Source organism: Vitis vinifera, chromosome 17 (genome assembly GCF_030704535.1).
Source record: "Vitis vinifera cultivar Pinot Noir 40024 chromosome 17, ASM3070453v1".
NCBI classification, from domain to species: domain Eukaryota; kingdom Viridiplantae; phylum Streptophyta; class Magnoliopsida; order Vitales; family Vitaceae; genus Vitis; species Vitis vinifera.
Window position 1 is genome coordinate 1,210,909 of NC_081821.1, and position 16,713 is coordinate 1,227,621.

The following is a 16,713-nucleotide window of genomic DNA, read 5'->3' on the forward strand; positions in this document are numbered from 1 at the left end:
TACATTGCTTCTCTTGTATATGAATGATAATGAAAATTTTTGTGGATTGTTCGGTTTTTGGAAGAACTTTTAAAATTATTTATAAAGTATAGGAAACAATGCACAAATGATAATCTATCATGAATATAAAACAATATAAGTTAGCGAAATAAAATAAATTTTTTTCATATATTTTATTCTTCACATTCTTCTTAATCTTATTACATTTTTCATATGTACCATAGTTATATCCTTTATACCCTAATCACATTTTTTTTTACTTTAATATTTTAATTATATTTTTTTATACATAAGTTATATCTTTTATTATTTGATTACATTCTTTGAATTCCGATTCTCCTTTTGAGTATTTTGATGATATTCTTCGTATCCTTATTACATTTTTTATACATATGATAATCATATCCTTTATTTAATCACATTTTTTAGACTTTAATATTTTAATTATACTTTTCATACCTCAATCATATATTTTATTCTTCAATCATACATCTTTTGCACTCTTAACAACTTTTTTCATGTCTCATCATAATATTTTATATTTTGTTACTTTTTAACATTTTTGTTTTTTATTATTAATCACATTCTATCGATATTTTTTATACTTTAATTTATTGAATTGTTTAATTTGGATCAGTCTTATTGTATTACGTAAACAATATTAGAAGTCATGTTTCCCACCCGACCTCATCGTGTGGATCGTTTGCGCTTATATATTTTTAATCCTTTTATAATTTAAAATTTTGTTTTAAGAAAAACAAAAACATGAACGCAATCGAAAAAGGTAGGAGAGTTTTCACCGTTATAAATGAAAATCAAATTGTGGACAAGCAATCGTTTATTTTCTCACCTAAATCTAGATGGCAATTCTGATGAAAGCTACATGCTTCTTTCATCGAGCTTTTTGGCCTTGGCATCTCAACACGCAATGGCAAACCATTATTTGTATACTGATCGATAAAAACAAAGAAGAGTCGGACAAAAATAAAGCCAGTTTGAAAGAGTTGGTGAGCTATAATGCTGTTGGAACTTCCCCTCCACTAGAAACTTAAATGAACCTTAAAGTTTCCAACCAAATCGATTAATGCTTATTAGATTTTCAAATATTTATTTGCTTTGACTTAAAACCTAACTTTCGGTTTGCTTATTTTAATTTATTTTTTTATAAATATAAAAATGGATAATTACCAATATCATTAAAAATAAAAATAATAATTAAAAAAGGAAAAAGAAAGCCATAACCCACAAGTTCCGTTTGCCTTTCATCTTCTTGAAAAGCTCTCCCAAATCCGGCATAAAAAGCAAACAAATATCCTTTCAATGCAACAAAAAAGAAAGGAAGAAAGTCTGAAAAACTCATTCCACAAGCTTCCTTCACATGAAAGTAAAGTGAAATTGATTTAGAAATATATGATTAAGAGGGTTAGGTGGGCTTCTAACCAGAAGAAGAAACCCACAGTTACAAAGTGATTCAAATTTCAACCACACATCCACTGGGCTTGGAATTTGGAAAAGTTGAAGTCTTTGTACATGAGAGGGAGACAAGACCTACGCAAACCCATAATTGTCTTTTGCCTTTTCAATAAGCTTCATGCGGTCCCTGCACATCAACACAATCCCTAATCTCCATTAAAACTGATCCCAAATCTCAATCATATATAGTTGTTGCCCCAGTTTAGAGTATGATATGCATGAATCAAAATAAAATAAAAAAAGCTTAACTTTTAAAAAAAATTGGTTCTTCAACTTGATAAGATCTTAATTTAGTTGAAGTAGTCTCTTATATTCAAATTCTGTCTGTTTCTCGACATACGAAAACGGGTAGTTAAATAACCTACTTCTTCCTTATTTATTTATTTATTTTGAACAAAAAGGGAAAAGAATGGAAGTGAATCCTCAAAAGGTGTGATGAGATAGATAAAGAGAGTGACCTTCTTAAGACCAACGAACTGCACAGACTTGCTATCGCCCTTGCCATGATGATGGCTGGTGGAGGCCCTGTTTTCTGCTCGTCCTGCTCGTCCATGTTTCCAGATTTGCTCTCTCACGAACTTCTCATATATGAAGGCTGCTCCTCTGAACTGCGGGAGGACCAGCCATGCCACAAACACCAGCTTCACATCATACCATATGGGTATCCTACAATCACAAAGAAGAAGAAGAAGAAAAAAGAAAAAATATTTCAAAACCACAGAAGGAAGAGGCTACAAATAGTTGTTGATGGAATTTAGCTCTCTCTCTCTCTCTCTCTCTCTATATATATATATATATATATAAATACCATTTTAAAATGGGTTGGAGAAGCATCTCCATGAGGGTGAGAAATGAGTATAAGATCCAGTAGGCCAGCCACTGCTCATCATCCACTTTTGTTGTGCTCTCTATTGCCATTACTGATGCATATCTACAACAACAACCACCACCATATTTCTACTCAATATACAAATAAATAAATAAATAAAATATGACAAAAAAAATATAAAAATTGCCCATATATATGAGTTCCTTACAAGGGGTACAGCAACATTGTCACAGGCCTGCATATATCATTGAAAAAATGAAAAATATATCAAATTAAGAGGAAAAAAAAAAACCCATATTGCAAATGAGAATCAAATTAATATTATATTGAGATTACCCAGCTAGTGAGTGAAGATGAGTGGCCAAAGTCCAGAGACGGCCCATTCTTCAAGAAAGAAAAAAAAGAAGAGAGAAAATTTTGAAGATGAGTGAATGAGAAAAGAAGGGTTTGGGATGTTTACAAAGAGGGTTGATGGCGAAGGGTTGTCTTTAGTCTTTATAGAAAATCATGGGAAGGCAGGTGGCGAGGAAGGATGGGGGAGCTTGCGGGATCTGATTCTGCCTTGGACGTGTCGAACTAGGTTTAGCACCGTCCAGATACGGAGCCAGCCAAATGGGCCGACAGGGTTCATTACTTTATAATATATGATTTTTGTTTAATTAATTATTAGTGTATATGCCACAAGCCACGTGTTCAGCTACCGTGGGCGGTGACAAGTGTCGCCTGATACGAGGATCTAAAGAAAAATCACGCTGAGACCTGTCCTGTTAAAGCACACGTAGAGGAAAAATTATTAGAAAATTTTAGGGTGTCCCAAGATGTAATCTCCACCGTTGAAATTGTATCCTAAAATTTAGGATTAATTTTATTGAGGCATATCAGATTCGGTGGAAATATATTCAATCGATTTCAAACTTCGTCATTAATACCCTTATAAATTTATTCTATTTATAAGATTTTAGGTTTAAAATTATTTTAAATAGGAGTATTTAAAAATTCTCCAAAAACAAAATTTATTCTCCAAAAAATAAAATTTATACATAAAATGCATTTAGGAGTATTTAAAAATTCTCCAAAAACCTCTCTCCAATGGGTCTTAATTCATTTGTTAATTAGACTGTTTTGCTGTACATTAAGAGGCCAAAAGGCCCAAGTATGCCCAGTCCAATTTTGGGCCAAAATCAGGATCACCCTTTTTGCTGGGCTGGCCCATCACCAAGTTTTTGGACCAAACCAGTCAACTGTCATTCTCGGACAAGGTTTGAAAGTAAGATTAGTTACTTTTTTACATCATGAACAGATTGTTATTGTTGCCTTCACTAATTTAACCTAAAAATTTAAGCTATATTATATCAGGCTAGAGTTTTAACACTTTGTATATGAACTCAATGGTAGGAGAAATAAATACGATAAACTCAAACTCGTGACGATGATCTTCTATAAACAAGACTCTCATATCGTATCGTGTCATGTTAAATTATCAATTTAATCTAAAATTCTAGACTAGCATACTATGAGGACGGACTCCTCAACCTCACCCAATGTACCCCTCTTGACATGATATGGTAAGGGTATGGATGCGGGTATAGTATTTAGATTTATCGAAAATTGTTTTTTAGTCCTTGTATGTTAAAATTTGAGATATGAAGGATCAGACACTTAGATATGCACTGGCATGAATACCTATACTTAAATTCATGTAAATGAACTATTCTAGAAAACGAAAGAAAACTTTACACTACTCTAGAAAAGGAAAGAGAGAATAAGGACTAGAGTGGGTAGTCCAATTTTGGCCCCATGGAAACTATATCCACAAAGTCAACACTCCAAAGCTCCAACCTCCCCTAATTTATGGTAGAATCTTAGAAAGGTGAAAAAAAAACTTGGTGGTTGCCCAATTAATTTTTCAACACAAGAAATGCACCAAATCTGGGAGGGCATGATCTTACACAACCCTTTACCGAGAAGGAAAGACCTGAACCACTCCATATGATCTGCACCCCTTTTGTGTAGCACAACACAATTTTAAATTGAAGAGAAAATATTGGTCCATGATCACAACCAATATTCACTGATCTATAATTAAAAATCTCCATTAAGGGCATGCGAATCCCTCCCTTAACGTGCAAGTTAACTTTTCAAACCTCTCCATTTCCAAGTGGTTGAGCTGCAAATCCACCTCTCAAAATCTTTGGCTTTGAGGGAAAAATTCTCTCTTTTTTCTTCTTATCTTTATGTTTGAATTTGCTTAAGCTAGCCCCTTTCTCTTCTTTCTAACAAGTGGTTATACCTACTTTCCTGTAAAACATTTGCTAGAACCTACACCATCATCTTTCTTAAACCTTGAATTTTGTCTACAACGACCGATAGCTTTGCCATGGCATCAATGGCAGCAACCAGCAAAATGGGCTTACACTTTTCAGAGGATTTACGTAAAAAAAAGCTGAATAAGAATGTGGGTTTGGCCAAGAAATTGTTGAAGGTGGAGTACTACTGCTCTCCGATGATCAGGAAGGAGAACCTGTTGAGAAGAAAACTATCTGTGGTAGCAAATAGTACTGGTTACCGGGCGGCGCAGACCGACATGATCAATGGAAAAAAGTTGAATGGGATTCATGCGGGGAAGATGATCAGCAGTACGGATGCATGCATGCTGGGAAAGTTTGTGGAGGAAAGGTTTGTTTACAGACAGACCTTTGTGATAAGGTCTTATGAGATTGGTCCAGACAAAACGGCCACCATGGAAACCCTCATGAATCTTCTCCAGGTTTGTGGTCAACCCTGGATTAGATCATTTTTTAAATGAAAATTCACTTAGATTCAACATTCATAGAAATGTTTTTTTGTCCTTCAGGAGACAGCTCTGAATCATGTTTCCAGCTCTGGGTTGGCCGGGAATGGCTTCGGAGCAACCAGGGAGATGAGCCTCAGGAAACTGATTTGGGTGGTGACCCGCATACACATTCAAGTAGAGAAGTACAGTTCCTGGTATGTTTCTCTCATATTCCCTTCTACATTTGTAATTGACTTAGATTATGTTTGGTTCAAGAGAAAATACAAGAGAACAAAAAAAAAAAGAGAAAATAAAACAGGTGAAAAGAAAAGGAAATGAAAATAGACTTAAAGTTCATAATTTCTTCTATATATTAATTACTATAAACTCTTTTTATTTATACTAAATAATTCAAAAATACATAAGTTTTTAAATAATTTTAGTTATATCTAACTTTCTTTCATATTTTTCATACTATAACCAAATACGATAAAATCATTTTTATAGCTAATATACCTTTGGCATTATAAACTAACGGGAAAATGAGATATGGTAGGGGAGATGTTGTGGAGATCGATACTTGGGTTGATGCAGCCGGAAAGAATGGAATGCGTCGAGACTGGATAATTAGAGACTGTAACACTCAAAAGATCATAACAAGAGCTACAAGGTGAAGGCTATCTCCATTTTAAACTATCAAGAAATTCTAATTAAGGGTTTGTTTGAGAATAATTCTTGAAAGTAGTTTTCTAACTGAAAATCATTTTTTGAGAATTCGTTCTAAAAGGAGGTTGTGTTTTACAGCAAGTTTGAGATGTCTTGTGGAATTTTTTGTAAAGTATTTTGCGAAATAATATCATATCCTTGCAGCACATGGGTGATTATGAACAGAGAAACAAGAAGGCTGTGTAAGATCCCTGAGCAAGTTAGGGAAGAGGTACAACCATTCTATCTGAATAGACTTGCCATAGCTGCTGCAGCCCAGAACCACAATGAAAAAATTGACAAGCTCACTGATGAAACTGCTGGCAGAATCCGATCCGGCTTAGCTGTGAGTCTCAAATTTGAGTTCATCAACACACTTGATGATGGTGATGATGATGATGAATGTCTCTTCCCCTTTTATAAGTTTCATGCTTTCTTTTCATACTATCAATTTTATGAGGAAATTATTCAGCTTTGATTCACTAAGTAGTCTTCTCTCTATGCACCCCAGCCAAGATGGAGCGACATGGATGCCAACCTCCATGTCAACAATGTCAAATACATTGGATGGATCTTGGAGGTACCTCTCAAAACCCTAAACATAATCGAACCGAGACTACAGCTAATTGGAGCTCTGATACTATGTTAAACTAATAACATCTGAGACAAGTATTCACTCCAAAAAATTGCGAATTTATTTGTAGAGTGTGCCGGTAGATGTGTTGGAGCATTACAATCTCACGAGTATGACGCTTGAGTATCGACGGGAGTGTCGACAATCGGATCTGCTGGAGTCCTTGACAAGCATGAAAGCAAAGGTGAGTGAAGAGTCGAGCAACAAGTCAAGAGATTTGTTGAGCACACACCTGCTTCGCATGGATGATGATAAGGCCGAAATAATCCGAGCAAGATCAGAGTGGCAGTCCAAACAACAACACTAGAAGTGATATGATCTCATATCACATCTATATATCAGTTCATCTCCATGTTTTGTCTTTCATTTTGTATTAATTCATTATTTCTTTCTATATTTTGGCCTTTGCGAGTTGGGGTTCTTATGCAGTGCACATTTTGGAAGGGCACTCTCTTCATTCACTTATGAGCTCTAAGTCTTGGTTTTTGGTTGTTTATTGTTATTGTTTTTTTTATAGATGTGTCAACTGGTACAACAATGTGACTCTTAAGTCCAAGTATGGTTTTTAGAACATACCCATCAGCCTAATATCAAATTTCATAAAAGATTTGATTTTCTTATAGTTTTTTTTAAAACAGTTTTTGAAAAGTGTTCAAATTTAAAATGTTTTTAACTTATCTTTAATATTTTTAAAATAATTTATATATACTGTGCTTTATTTTTAATAATTTTACATGTTTGTATAATTATTTATTAAAACAACCCTTAAAAAATAAGTGAAAATAATAAAAAATAATTAAAAAATGTTTTATGAAAACACTCTATTTCTATTTTTAATAATAAGAAATAGGAAATAGTTTCTAATTAGTAAATGTTTTTTTTTTTTTTGGTTTTTGAGAACACAAAACTATTCTTAAAAATAATTGTCAAACAAACTCCTTGTTATTTTATAATTAAAAAATGATTATATTATTTGGTATATATGTCTTTTTTTTTGGGTCATAATTTTTTTACTTTAATTTCATTTATTCGTACTTTTATTCACCAATTGAATTTAATTACATATTATAAAGACATACCTTGAATTTGATATGATATGGCATTTTCCTTCTAGTTTTGATGAGCTCTTTATAATATTTTTTTTAGAGTGCATTTGGAAGTGATTTTAGGAAGTATTTCTAATTTTTCTAAAATTTAAAAGTTGTCATTTTTCAAGTATTAGAAAAAACTAGAAATACTTTCTAAAATCATTATCAAACATAGTCCTAATATAATACTAAAATATATTTTAATTAGACAACATGATATTTATAAGTTATATTTATTTGTATTTTTGTATAGTCTTTTTTTTTTTAATTTATATCTTAATCATTTATATATTAATCCAATTTGTTTTATTGAAATTCAATATTTTCGGGATTTACAGTCAACAACTTGTATTTTATTATACATTTTAAATTATTCGTATTAAAAGGTAGGTCGGAGACCAAATTGTAGGATGATCAATGGGTGATTGGCATTGATGATTCTATTGCAATTGTCAACTTCATCAATTCTAATCTTTCCAAACATGTCGTTATTCGTACTTGCATAATATTCACAGTTACGTTTCTATGGGGGATTCCTCTCCACGTGTCCCTTCCCTACTCTGACACTCTGCTCGTTTAAGATAAGTATGAAACTCATTCAGATCGTTTCGCCTAGGACAAGATAAGATCAGCCTAGCACCAGAAGTGAGGGGGTTCCTTTCTCCCACAGGGCCAAACGACATCAGGAGTCCAAATTCTCAAATGGGAAGAACTGTCTAATTACATCTTGAAGAGCTTTGGTATACGTGATCATTCACCCCTAACACTTGAGCGACTTACGAGACTTCATTTCACCCACAAGTCCACGTCAATTAATTGCTACCCACAATCCTAGACGTCGATAAATTGATAGGACAAACAACTATATGATCCAAGATTGTGACCTGTCAGCTACCTTTAACCATGATGATTGCCTTACAACCCTTAGGACGATTATCATTATAGAAGAACGTTAGGGTGTTTGGTCAATACTATAGTGACGATGTCATCAGTTCTATATAAACCCTTCAAAAAGCGCAAACCAGGTACGGGCACACATATGCTCATTCTCTCTCATAAAATAATTAGAGCTACTTTTATTTGCCTTAAATTTCGGAGGACGTGTTTGGATCGTCCGTTCGAACATCCTTTTATGTAGGAAAGAAGATCGCCCAACTTTAGTGTAGCTAGAATGATTCTTCAAAAAGCACAAAGTAGGGGACAAGTCCACCTAGCTTCAGCAAACCTAGATGGACCTCAGTCCTGTTGGCTTAGCGACAATAGTTTCATGGCTAGTTTTTTGTCTATTACTTTCTTTGCATTTATGGGCAAAGTTTAGCTGTTACAGGCATGGCCGTGGGGAAGGGACTGTTTGGGCCATATTTGTATAAATAATAGGGCGGGTCAGTAGGCAAGACAATCTACCAATTATTGTTGCCATGTGACCCCCACCTCCCAGCCTCACCCTTTTCCTCAAAAGTATCGACGCTGTGACATCACAGAGTGCGAATTGTCAATTTAAAAAATGTAGTAGGTAGTTGAGACTTTAATTTAAATTTTATAAAACTAAAATATTTTTAAAACTTTAAAATATATTTAATAATGATTTTAGGAAGTATTTTTAATTATTTAATATTTAAATTTTTTTATTTTTTAATTATTAAAAATATTTTTTAAAACCATTATCACATACATTTTTATACGAGGAAAAGGGATTAGTTTCAACATAAGTTCTGCAGGGGTTTAAGTGTTTTTTTTTTTTCCATAAAAGGCTATTTTTCCCCAAATCTCGGGGCTTGGCGGAGTGTTCTGACTTCTGAGAGTAGGTATATGAGTGAATATGGAAATGCGAGCTACCCTGAGGGCCATCGGCCCATCACTCACTGGGTTCCATTATGGCCCCTTAAAAAATGGCTGTCAGACGAATTTTGCAGTCTACCCCCCCCCCCCCCCCCAGTAAAATTTAGGGAGAATTGTGTTTTGGGCCCAGTTGGGCCCAAAAATTAACATTTGATCATCCAACCACCCATATTTAAGCCCAAGACCCAAACAAAGTATGAAAATTAAGATGAAGGATATTGTCTTTCATTAATTCCTAAAATACCCTTATCCCTTATATGCCTACAAGTGAGAGTGTGAATTTTAATTTTTTTTGTGTTTTTTTCCTTTTCTATTCTCTATTAAATATTACTCATTTCTAACTTTTTTTTTTTCCTTTTTATTCCAATATATATTTCTATTTTATGTCAAATAAAAAACAATAATATTTTTTTATTTTTCATTTTTAAAGATATTGAATCTTTTTGCTCTTATTAAAAGCAATGATAAAAATTTTGGGATTTTTCATCCAAATATTTTTTATCTTTATGTATTTATCTTTTAGTTTAATTTTCATTTTTTATTTTAAATTTATATTACCCTTTCATCTATATTTTTCTCTTATTTTTTATATTTTCTACATTAACCATATTTTAAAAAATTTTAAAATTAACTATCACTTCACTTTATTTTATATATATATATATATATATATATATATATATATCTTTTTAGCTTTTTAATTTTTAATGTTTTTATTTTAAAATTTTTAAAAAGATAAATTTGTTGAAAAAAAATGACTAAGATATGAAGTTCTAATATTATATTAATAATTTTTCTTATTTAGATAGACTAATGCAAAGTATTTTGACCCACAACAAGAAAATTGTCAATACAATTTTTTAGTTAAACTTTAAAAATTGAGTTTCAAATAAAATATATTATATAAAATTTTATCTAAAAATTATTGAAAGTGGTATTTAATTTTTTTATTTATTGACTTTGAAACTTATCTAATTTTTTACTTGAAAGGTAATAGAACATGTTTACAAAAAAAATTAGTTTTTCATTTTTTAAATAAAATGAGTATAAATATATTAAATAAAATTAAAGATAATCTTAGTAAAAAATTTGATAAATATGATTATAATTTTAAATATAGATTCATGTGGATAAAATTTCACAAAAAAAAAAAAAAAAAAAAAGTGTGTAAGGAATGTCATTTATCCTTGGTTAAGGGAAATAAACAAACAAGTTTTTTAGAATCACTTAAAATCCTTCACAAATAATAGTCTTGTACACCCTTGTACAGTTAGTATATTTGTCATGTACACTTAGTGTAAATACCTTGTACAGTGACTAAAAAAAAACGTTATTTTATTTTATTTTCAATGCAAAATGTAATTAAAAATAAGACAAAGAAATTACTTAAAAACTATTATTTAAGCCAAATTTATTTATTTATTTCCTTTTATTTTTGGAAAATAAAGAAAAAAGAATAAAAAATTTATTTAACCATAAGAAATATGAATATAAGATCAGTTGGAAAATTCTAAATTTATTTATTTATTTCATTTTATTTTTGGAATTAAAGAAATAAAAAATAAAAAATTTATTTAATCATAAAAAATATTGATATAAGATATATTAAAAAATAGAAATAACCCCAAATTTATTTACTTATTTCATTTTATTTATTAAATTAGAAATTAATTTATTTTAATAGATTAAAATGTGCACAATTGATTTATTACTTTGTTAATTATGGATATATTAAAATTTTCGATAAAAAATAAATAAAGAAAATAAAATTAAAAAGAGTAATAAATATATATAATTTAGTTATTTAATTATTTTTCATGTAAAAGATAGTCCCACAAAAAACACATAATTGATCAATTTCTTTGTTTAATCGTAAACATACTATATTTTTTTTATTATTAAAATAACTAATGAAAAAAAATAAAAATGGATAATCAATGAATGAAATTTAGTTTTTTTTATTATTTTCATATAAAAAATAGTACTAAACAAGGTTTTCAATTTTTACTTTTTAAAATATTTTTCATTTTTTAAATAAATGTTTTTTCAAAAAGAAAATATAAAAAATATAAATCATATTACTATTTTTTAGAAAGTATTTTTTAAAATAGCTTTCGAACATAATTTTTCTTTATTTATAATTTAAAATAGAAAATAATGTTGATTTCAATTATTTATAAAAAAAAAATTTAAATAATGAAAAATCCAAATTGTTAAAATGGAATTATTATGGTTGCATGAATAATGGTGCAATAAAATAAAATAAAAAAAAGTTTATGTGAAAGGTCATTGGGTATTTTAGTCCATCACTATTTTATGTCCTTAAAAGGTAATGTATAGAAATTTGAAGGATATATTGGTCTTTTAACATCTCATATCCTTTTCATCAATTATAGAAGTTATATGGACCAAATGTTAATTTTTGGGCCCAGCTGGGCCCAAAACACAATTCTCCCTAAAATTTATGGCCAGTGAAAAAGCCATCTTTTACTGGGCCCACCGTAATAACATGGTGAAAACGCCCCCTGATGAGGTGTACGAATCAAGATGATGCCACGTGTATAAATTTACGTTCCATTATTTTGTACACGTATCTCCTCTCTTTTTGTGTATAACGGAATCCGTATCTATAAAAAAAAAATGATCACCACGTTATATCACACGTATAATTTAATGTATCTTGATATATTTTTTATATTTTAATTTCATTTATTTATATTTTTTATTAAATAATTTATATTTTATTAAGATTAATTTCAATCACTTTTTTAATATTATAACTAAATACACCTTGTTTTTATTACTTTAAAATATATTTAATTAAAAATTAATCCTAATTATTTAGAATTCTTTTCATTCAATAACCTATATTTTATTATAAATATTTAATTACTAATCTCAGGAACTCAGGATGCTCTAATATTTTCTTTATATACAAGCTTGATCTTATTATTTTTTATTTCAATCTTATTTATTTATATTTTAATTTTATTTATTTATATTATATAATTCATATATAATAATAATAAGGTGGGGTACGATGCCTTTGGATTTAGGGTATGTATAAGAATAGTTTTTTATTATAAGATATAGAAAATATGTTTAACAACCAAAAATTTTATTTTATTTTATTTATTAAGAAAAGAAAATATAGTATTTTCATATAATATCTTTTAATTGTTTTATATTATTTTTACTTATTTTATAAGGATTATTTAAATATATAAAATGATTAAAAACAAAATATTAGATATAAAAATAAATTTTAAAAATATGCTAAAAATATTAAAAATATGCTAAAAATATTAAAAATATGTTAAAAATATTTTAAGTTTTCAAACATATTTTGATCTACAAAAATTAAAAAATATTTTTAAAAAAATATTTTTAAAAATTATTTTTCAAAACTATTCTCAAAAACTACTTTTTAAAATTATTTTAAAAAATAGTTACCAAATCAAAACAAGGCCTTCCCTCTTTGCTTGATTCCAATGATTAATTGAAATGACCAAAATACCCGCTATCTACCTTTATTCAAATGCTCAAAGTTTTTTTTTTTTCATTTATTTTAAAAAAATGAGTGATTACCTAACTATAAAGTGACGTATAACTTTTAAGAGAAAGAGAGATAAGATCAAGGAAAAGGGAAATATTAGAATAAAATAATGAAATAATAAAATCTTTGACTTGTGAAAAATTCTCTCTTTTTTCTTCTTTTCTTTATGTTTGAATTTGCTTAACTATGCTAGCCCCTTCCTCGTCTTTCTAACAAGTGGGTGTACCTACTTTCCTGTACAACATTTGCTAGAACCTCCACCACCATCTTATTTATAACCCTTAAATTTTGTGTGCAACGTATGATAGCTTTGTCATGGCATCAATGGCAGCAACAAGCAAAATGGGCTTACAATATTCAGAGAATTTATGTGAAACAAAGTTGAAGAAGAATGTGGGCCTGGCGAAGAAAGTGTTGAAGGTGGAGTACTACTGCTCTCCGATGATCAGGAAGGAGAACATGTTGAGAAGAAACCTATCTGTGGTAGCAAATAGTAGTGGTGACATGATCAATGGAAAAATGTTGCATGGGATTCATGTGGGGGATGATCCATATGTGGGGAAGAAGATCAGCAGTACGGATGCATGCATGCTGGGCAAGTTTGTGGAGGGAAGGTTGTTAGCTGAACACGTTCATCACGTCGTCCAACACTTCATGATGTGGTACAATACTTTGACCACGTCCTCCACCATCCCTTTTCAACTGCCACGTTACAGCAACTGCTCATGCATGGTGGCAAGAGCAATGTGGTATGATGGAAGCCACGATTACCTGACCGTGACTAAATCAACTTAATAAGTTGCAAAACATTCTTAACTTTTGATCACAGTTTTTGTATGGCCGTCACAAAAAAAAAAAAAAGAAATCATATGGTCATGATCACTTAGGAAACCGTGACCAATACTTTTAGCTACGCCTCGTACTATGATGCTTGGTCACAGTTTCATAAGACCGTGACAATAGGTTTTGGTCACGGATATATAAGATTTGATGACGGTTGGGAACCGTCACCAAAAATCCTATTTCTTATAGTGGAAAAATGGTCCCGAACTCGTCTTTTACAATTTTTTATCTTAAAAAAAAACACCATCTAAAAAAAGGGAGATCAAAGTTTGGAAATCTAAGTTTTTTGAAACCGACTACAATAGCTGGAGGTAAGTAAACTGTTCTTAGTCTTTTCAGTTTTGATTCATGTTGCAGATCCATTGGAATCAAATATAGCATGTAAACATATTACAAAGGTTCGTGATAAGGTCTTGTGAGATTGATAGAGACAAAATGGCCCATGGAAACCCTCATGAATCTTCTCCAGGTTTGTGGTCAACTCTGGATTAGATCATTTTTCAAACGAAAATTCACTTATTCAACATTCATAGAAATGTTTTTGTCCTTCAGGAAACAGCTCTGAATTATGTTTCCAGCTCTGGGTTGGCCGGGAATGGCTTCGGAACAACCCGGGAGATGAGCCTTAGGAAACTGATTCGGGTGGTGACCCATACACATTCAAGTAGAGAAGTACATTTCTGGTATGATTCTCTCATGTTCCCTTCTACACTTGTAACTGACTTCTAAAAGAATGGAGTGTGATAGGGAAGATGTTGTGGAGATCGATACTTGGCTTGATGCAGCAGGAAAGAATGGAGTTCGCCGGGATTGGATAATTAGAGATTGTAATACTCAAAAGATCATAACAAGAGCTACAGGGTGAGCCTTTTGAAAATTTATATTTTCGAAACTCTCTCTCCTACGCTTTGAACTTACCTCGAATATCACGTCCATGCAGCACATGGGTGATTATGAACAGCGAAACAAGAAGGCTGTGTAAGATCCCTGAGCAAGTTAGGGAAGAGATACAACCATTCTACCTGAATAGATTTGCCATGGCTGCAGCCCAGAACCACAATGAAAAAATTGAAAAGCTCACTGATGAAACTGCATGCTGGAAGAATCCGATCCGGATTAGCTGTGAGTCTCAAATTTGAGTTCATCAACGCACTTGATGATGATGAATGTCTCCTCCCCTTTTATAAGTTGCATGCTTTCTTTTCATACTATCAATTTTATGAGGAAGTTATTCAGCTTTGATTCATTAAGTAGTCTTCTCTCTATGCACCCCAGCCAAGATGGAGCGACATGGATGCCAACCTCCACGCCATCAATGTCGGATCTGCTGGAGTCCTTGGCAAGCATGAAAGCGAAGGTGAGTGAAGAGTCGAGCAACAATTCAAGATACTTGGTGTGCACACACCTGCTTCGCATGGATGATATATCCTTTTTTTAATTGAACAACATATGCAGTTTTCTTATAAATATTCTATCATTGCCCATTAAAAACACTACCCTCAATTTGGGCTTTGGCACTAATGGGCCAAATTGGCCTTGAGGTGAGCCACTACCCTCAACCCCAATTTGGCCCATTAGTGCCAAAGCCCAAATTCACTCAAGATTCAGAAGAGGTGAACCACTACCCTACACAGAGCAGGCCAAATTTTCTCATAATTTATAGCCTTATGCCCACAAATCCTAGTGCACAATGGGTTAAACTTGAGGCTCAGAGCAAGCCATGTGGCAGCCTCTATCCCACCAGATCCTCCATCACTGCCCCTTTGATTATTATTACTGGGAATTTGGGAAATCATCCAACCATAGCAAAAAAAAAAAAATATAAGATTTTTTAGTGTGAGGTGGGAAAAAGTATTAATTATTTATGCGCTCTAGCTTTTAAATTTGTTAGAAAATTATCTTAATGTAAAAAAACAAATACATTACTACTTTTATACCAATTGACAAGGACATGTATCATTTTTTATTTTTTATTTATTTATCTCACATCAACTCTTTTACACATCTCATTTTCCACTCGTGACACATCTCATTTTCCACTTGTGACGTTCTCATTGTTCTTTTTCTTTTTTATTTTTTCCTCTCTTACCACCGTATCCATTGTCGCCTATTATATTTTTTATTGTTATTTTTTATTTTTTCTTTTAATAATTTTTTTTAATATGCTCATGTATTCTCTCATAAAACTTCTTTAATTTTTTTTTTCACTCTCTAATCTCTCCATATTTATTAATTTTAATTATTTTTTGGACATATTAAACTTAAAATGAGAATATGTAATAAATAGTTAATATAACAAATTAAATAAAAACAAATATATATATAATGAACAAAAATGAAAATATTATCCCACAAATAATATACTTGATGATTTTCATTATTAATTATAAATATTTGATAAATTAAGGTTTAAATTTAAATATTTTATTTTATTATTTAGAGGTTTATGACATGAGATTTTTTATATTAATGCTAAATAAAATATTTATTTATTTATTTTTTAAATCCTATTACATGTAAAAGTAAAAATATCTTTGTAATACTATTTTATTATTTATATTATTTTTATTTTTATTTTTATTTTAAATTTATAATATCAAAATCACAATAAGTGATGGTGCTTTTAAGTTTTATTTTTATTTTATTTTTATGATTTTAACTTAATTGTGGATCTAAATTTTTAATTACAATAAAATATAAAAGAAAATATATTTTTCATAAAAAAATTGTATTTAACCTTTTATATTAATTTCATAAAAAAAAAAGGTACATCCTTAACAAAAATAGGTATATTCATTCCTAGGGGAATTGAGACTCCTATTTCCCTTTTCATGGTCTATATATTCCTTTGTGGACCCTTAGTAAGTGATTTGAGGTCCTCGCCTACCATAGAACAAATTGTGGAACACTAGGTACATCCATTCTGAGGGGAACCATGACCCTTATCTCTATTCTCATGGTTCATATATTCTT

At 30.7% G+C, this 16,713-nt stretch overlaps 2 protein-coding genes across 3 annotated transcripts; one reads left to right on the top strand and one right to left on the bottom strand.

Moving 5' to 3' along the window:
- Positions 1-1,373: 1,373 nt before the first annotated feature.
- LOC100243863 (HVA22-like protein e) lies at positions 1,374-2,939 on the bottom strand. 2 transcript variants are annotated; one of them, XM_002284056.4, is made up of 5 exons: positions 2,639-2,939; positions 2,511-2,537; positions 2,282-2,404; positions 1,932-2,139; positions 1,374-1,600 (listed from the first exon to the last, which is right to left on the bottom strand). In XM_002284056.4, the coding sequence occupies exons 1-5, from the start codon at positions 2,683-2,685 to the stop codon at positions 1,580-1,582; spliced, it is 426 nt and encodes a 141-aa protein (XP_002284092.1). In that variant the 5' UTR covers positions 2,686-2,939; the 3' UTR covers positions 1,374-1,579. The 2 variants fall into 2 exon arrangements, with proteins under 2 accessions (XP_002284092.1, XP_059590018.1); XM_059734035.1 differs by having other exon boundaries at positions 1,374-2,139; positions 2,639-2,907.
- Positions 2,940-4,475: 1,536 nt separating this feature from the next.
- Positions 4,476-6,926, top strand: LOC100254336 (palmitoyl-acyl carrier protein thioesterase, chloroplastic). Its single transcript, XM_002280285.4, has 6 exons — positions 4,476-5,069; positions 5,157-5,290; positions 5,632-5,745; positions 5,946-6,126; positions 6,292-6,360; positions 6,485-6,926. Exons 1-6 carry the CDS (start codon positions 4,680-4,682, stop codon positions 6,719-6,721), a joined length of 1,125 nt encoding a protein of 374 aa, XP_002280321.2. The 5' UTR covers positions 4,476-4,679; the 3' UTR covers positions 6,722-6,926.
- Positions 6,927-16,713: the final 9,787 nt, after the last annotated feature.

Excerpts from the sequence above, each read along its gene's own strand:
- LOC100243863 (XM_059734035.1), bottom strand. The coding sequence starts at position 2,685 with ATGGGCCGTCTCTGGACTTTGGCCACTCATCTTCACTCACTAGCTGG. Across the intron at positions 2,538-2,638 it reads CATCTTCACTCACTAGCTGG|GCCTGTGACAATGTTGCTGT; the intron begins GTAATCTCAATA and ends TGATATATGCAG. Across the intron at positions 2,405-2,510 it reads ACAATGTTGCTGTACCCCTT|ATATGCATCAGTAATGGCAA; the intron begins GTAAGGAACTCA and ends TTGTTGTTGTAG.
- LOC100254336 (XM_002280285.4), top strand. The coding sequence starts at position 4,680 with ATGGCATCAATGGCAGCAACCAGCAAAATGGGCTTACACTTTTCAGAG. Across the intron at positions 5,291-5,631 it reads GTAGAGAAGTACAGTTCCTG|GGGAGATGTTGTGGAGATCG; the intron begins GTATGTTTCTCT and ends GAGATATGGTAG. Across the intron at positions 5,746-5,945 it reads ATCATAACAAGAGCTACAAG|CACATGGGTGATTATGAACA; the intron begins GTGAAGGCTATC and ends ATATCCTTGCAG.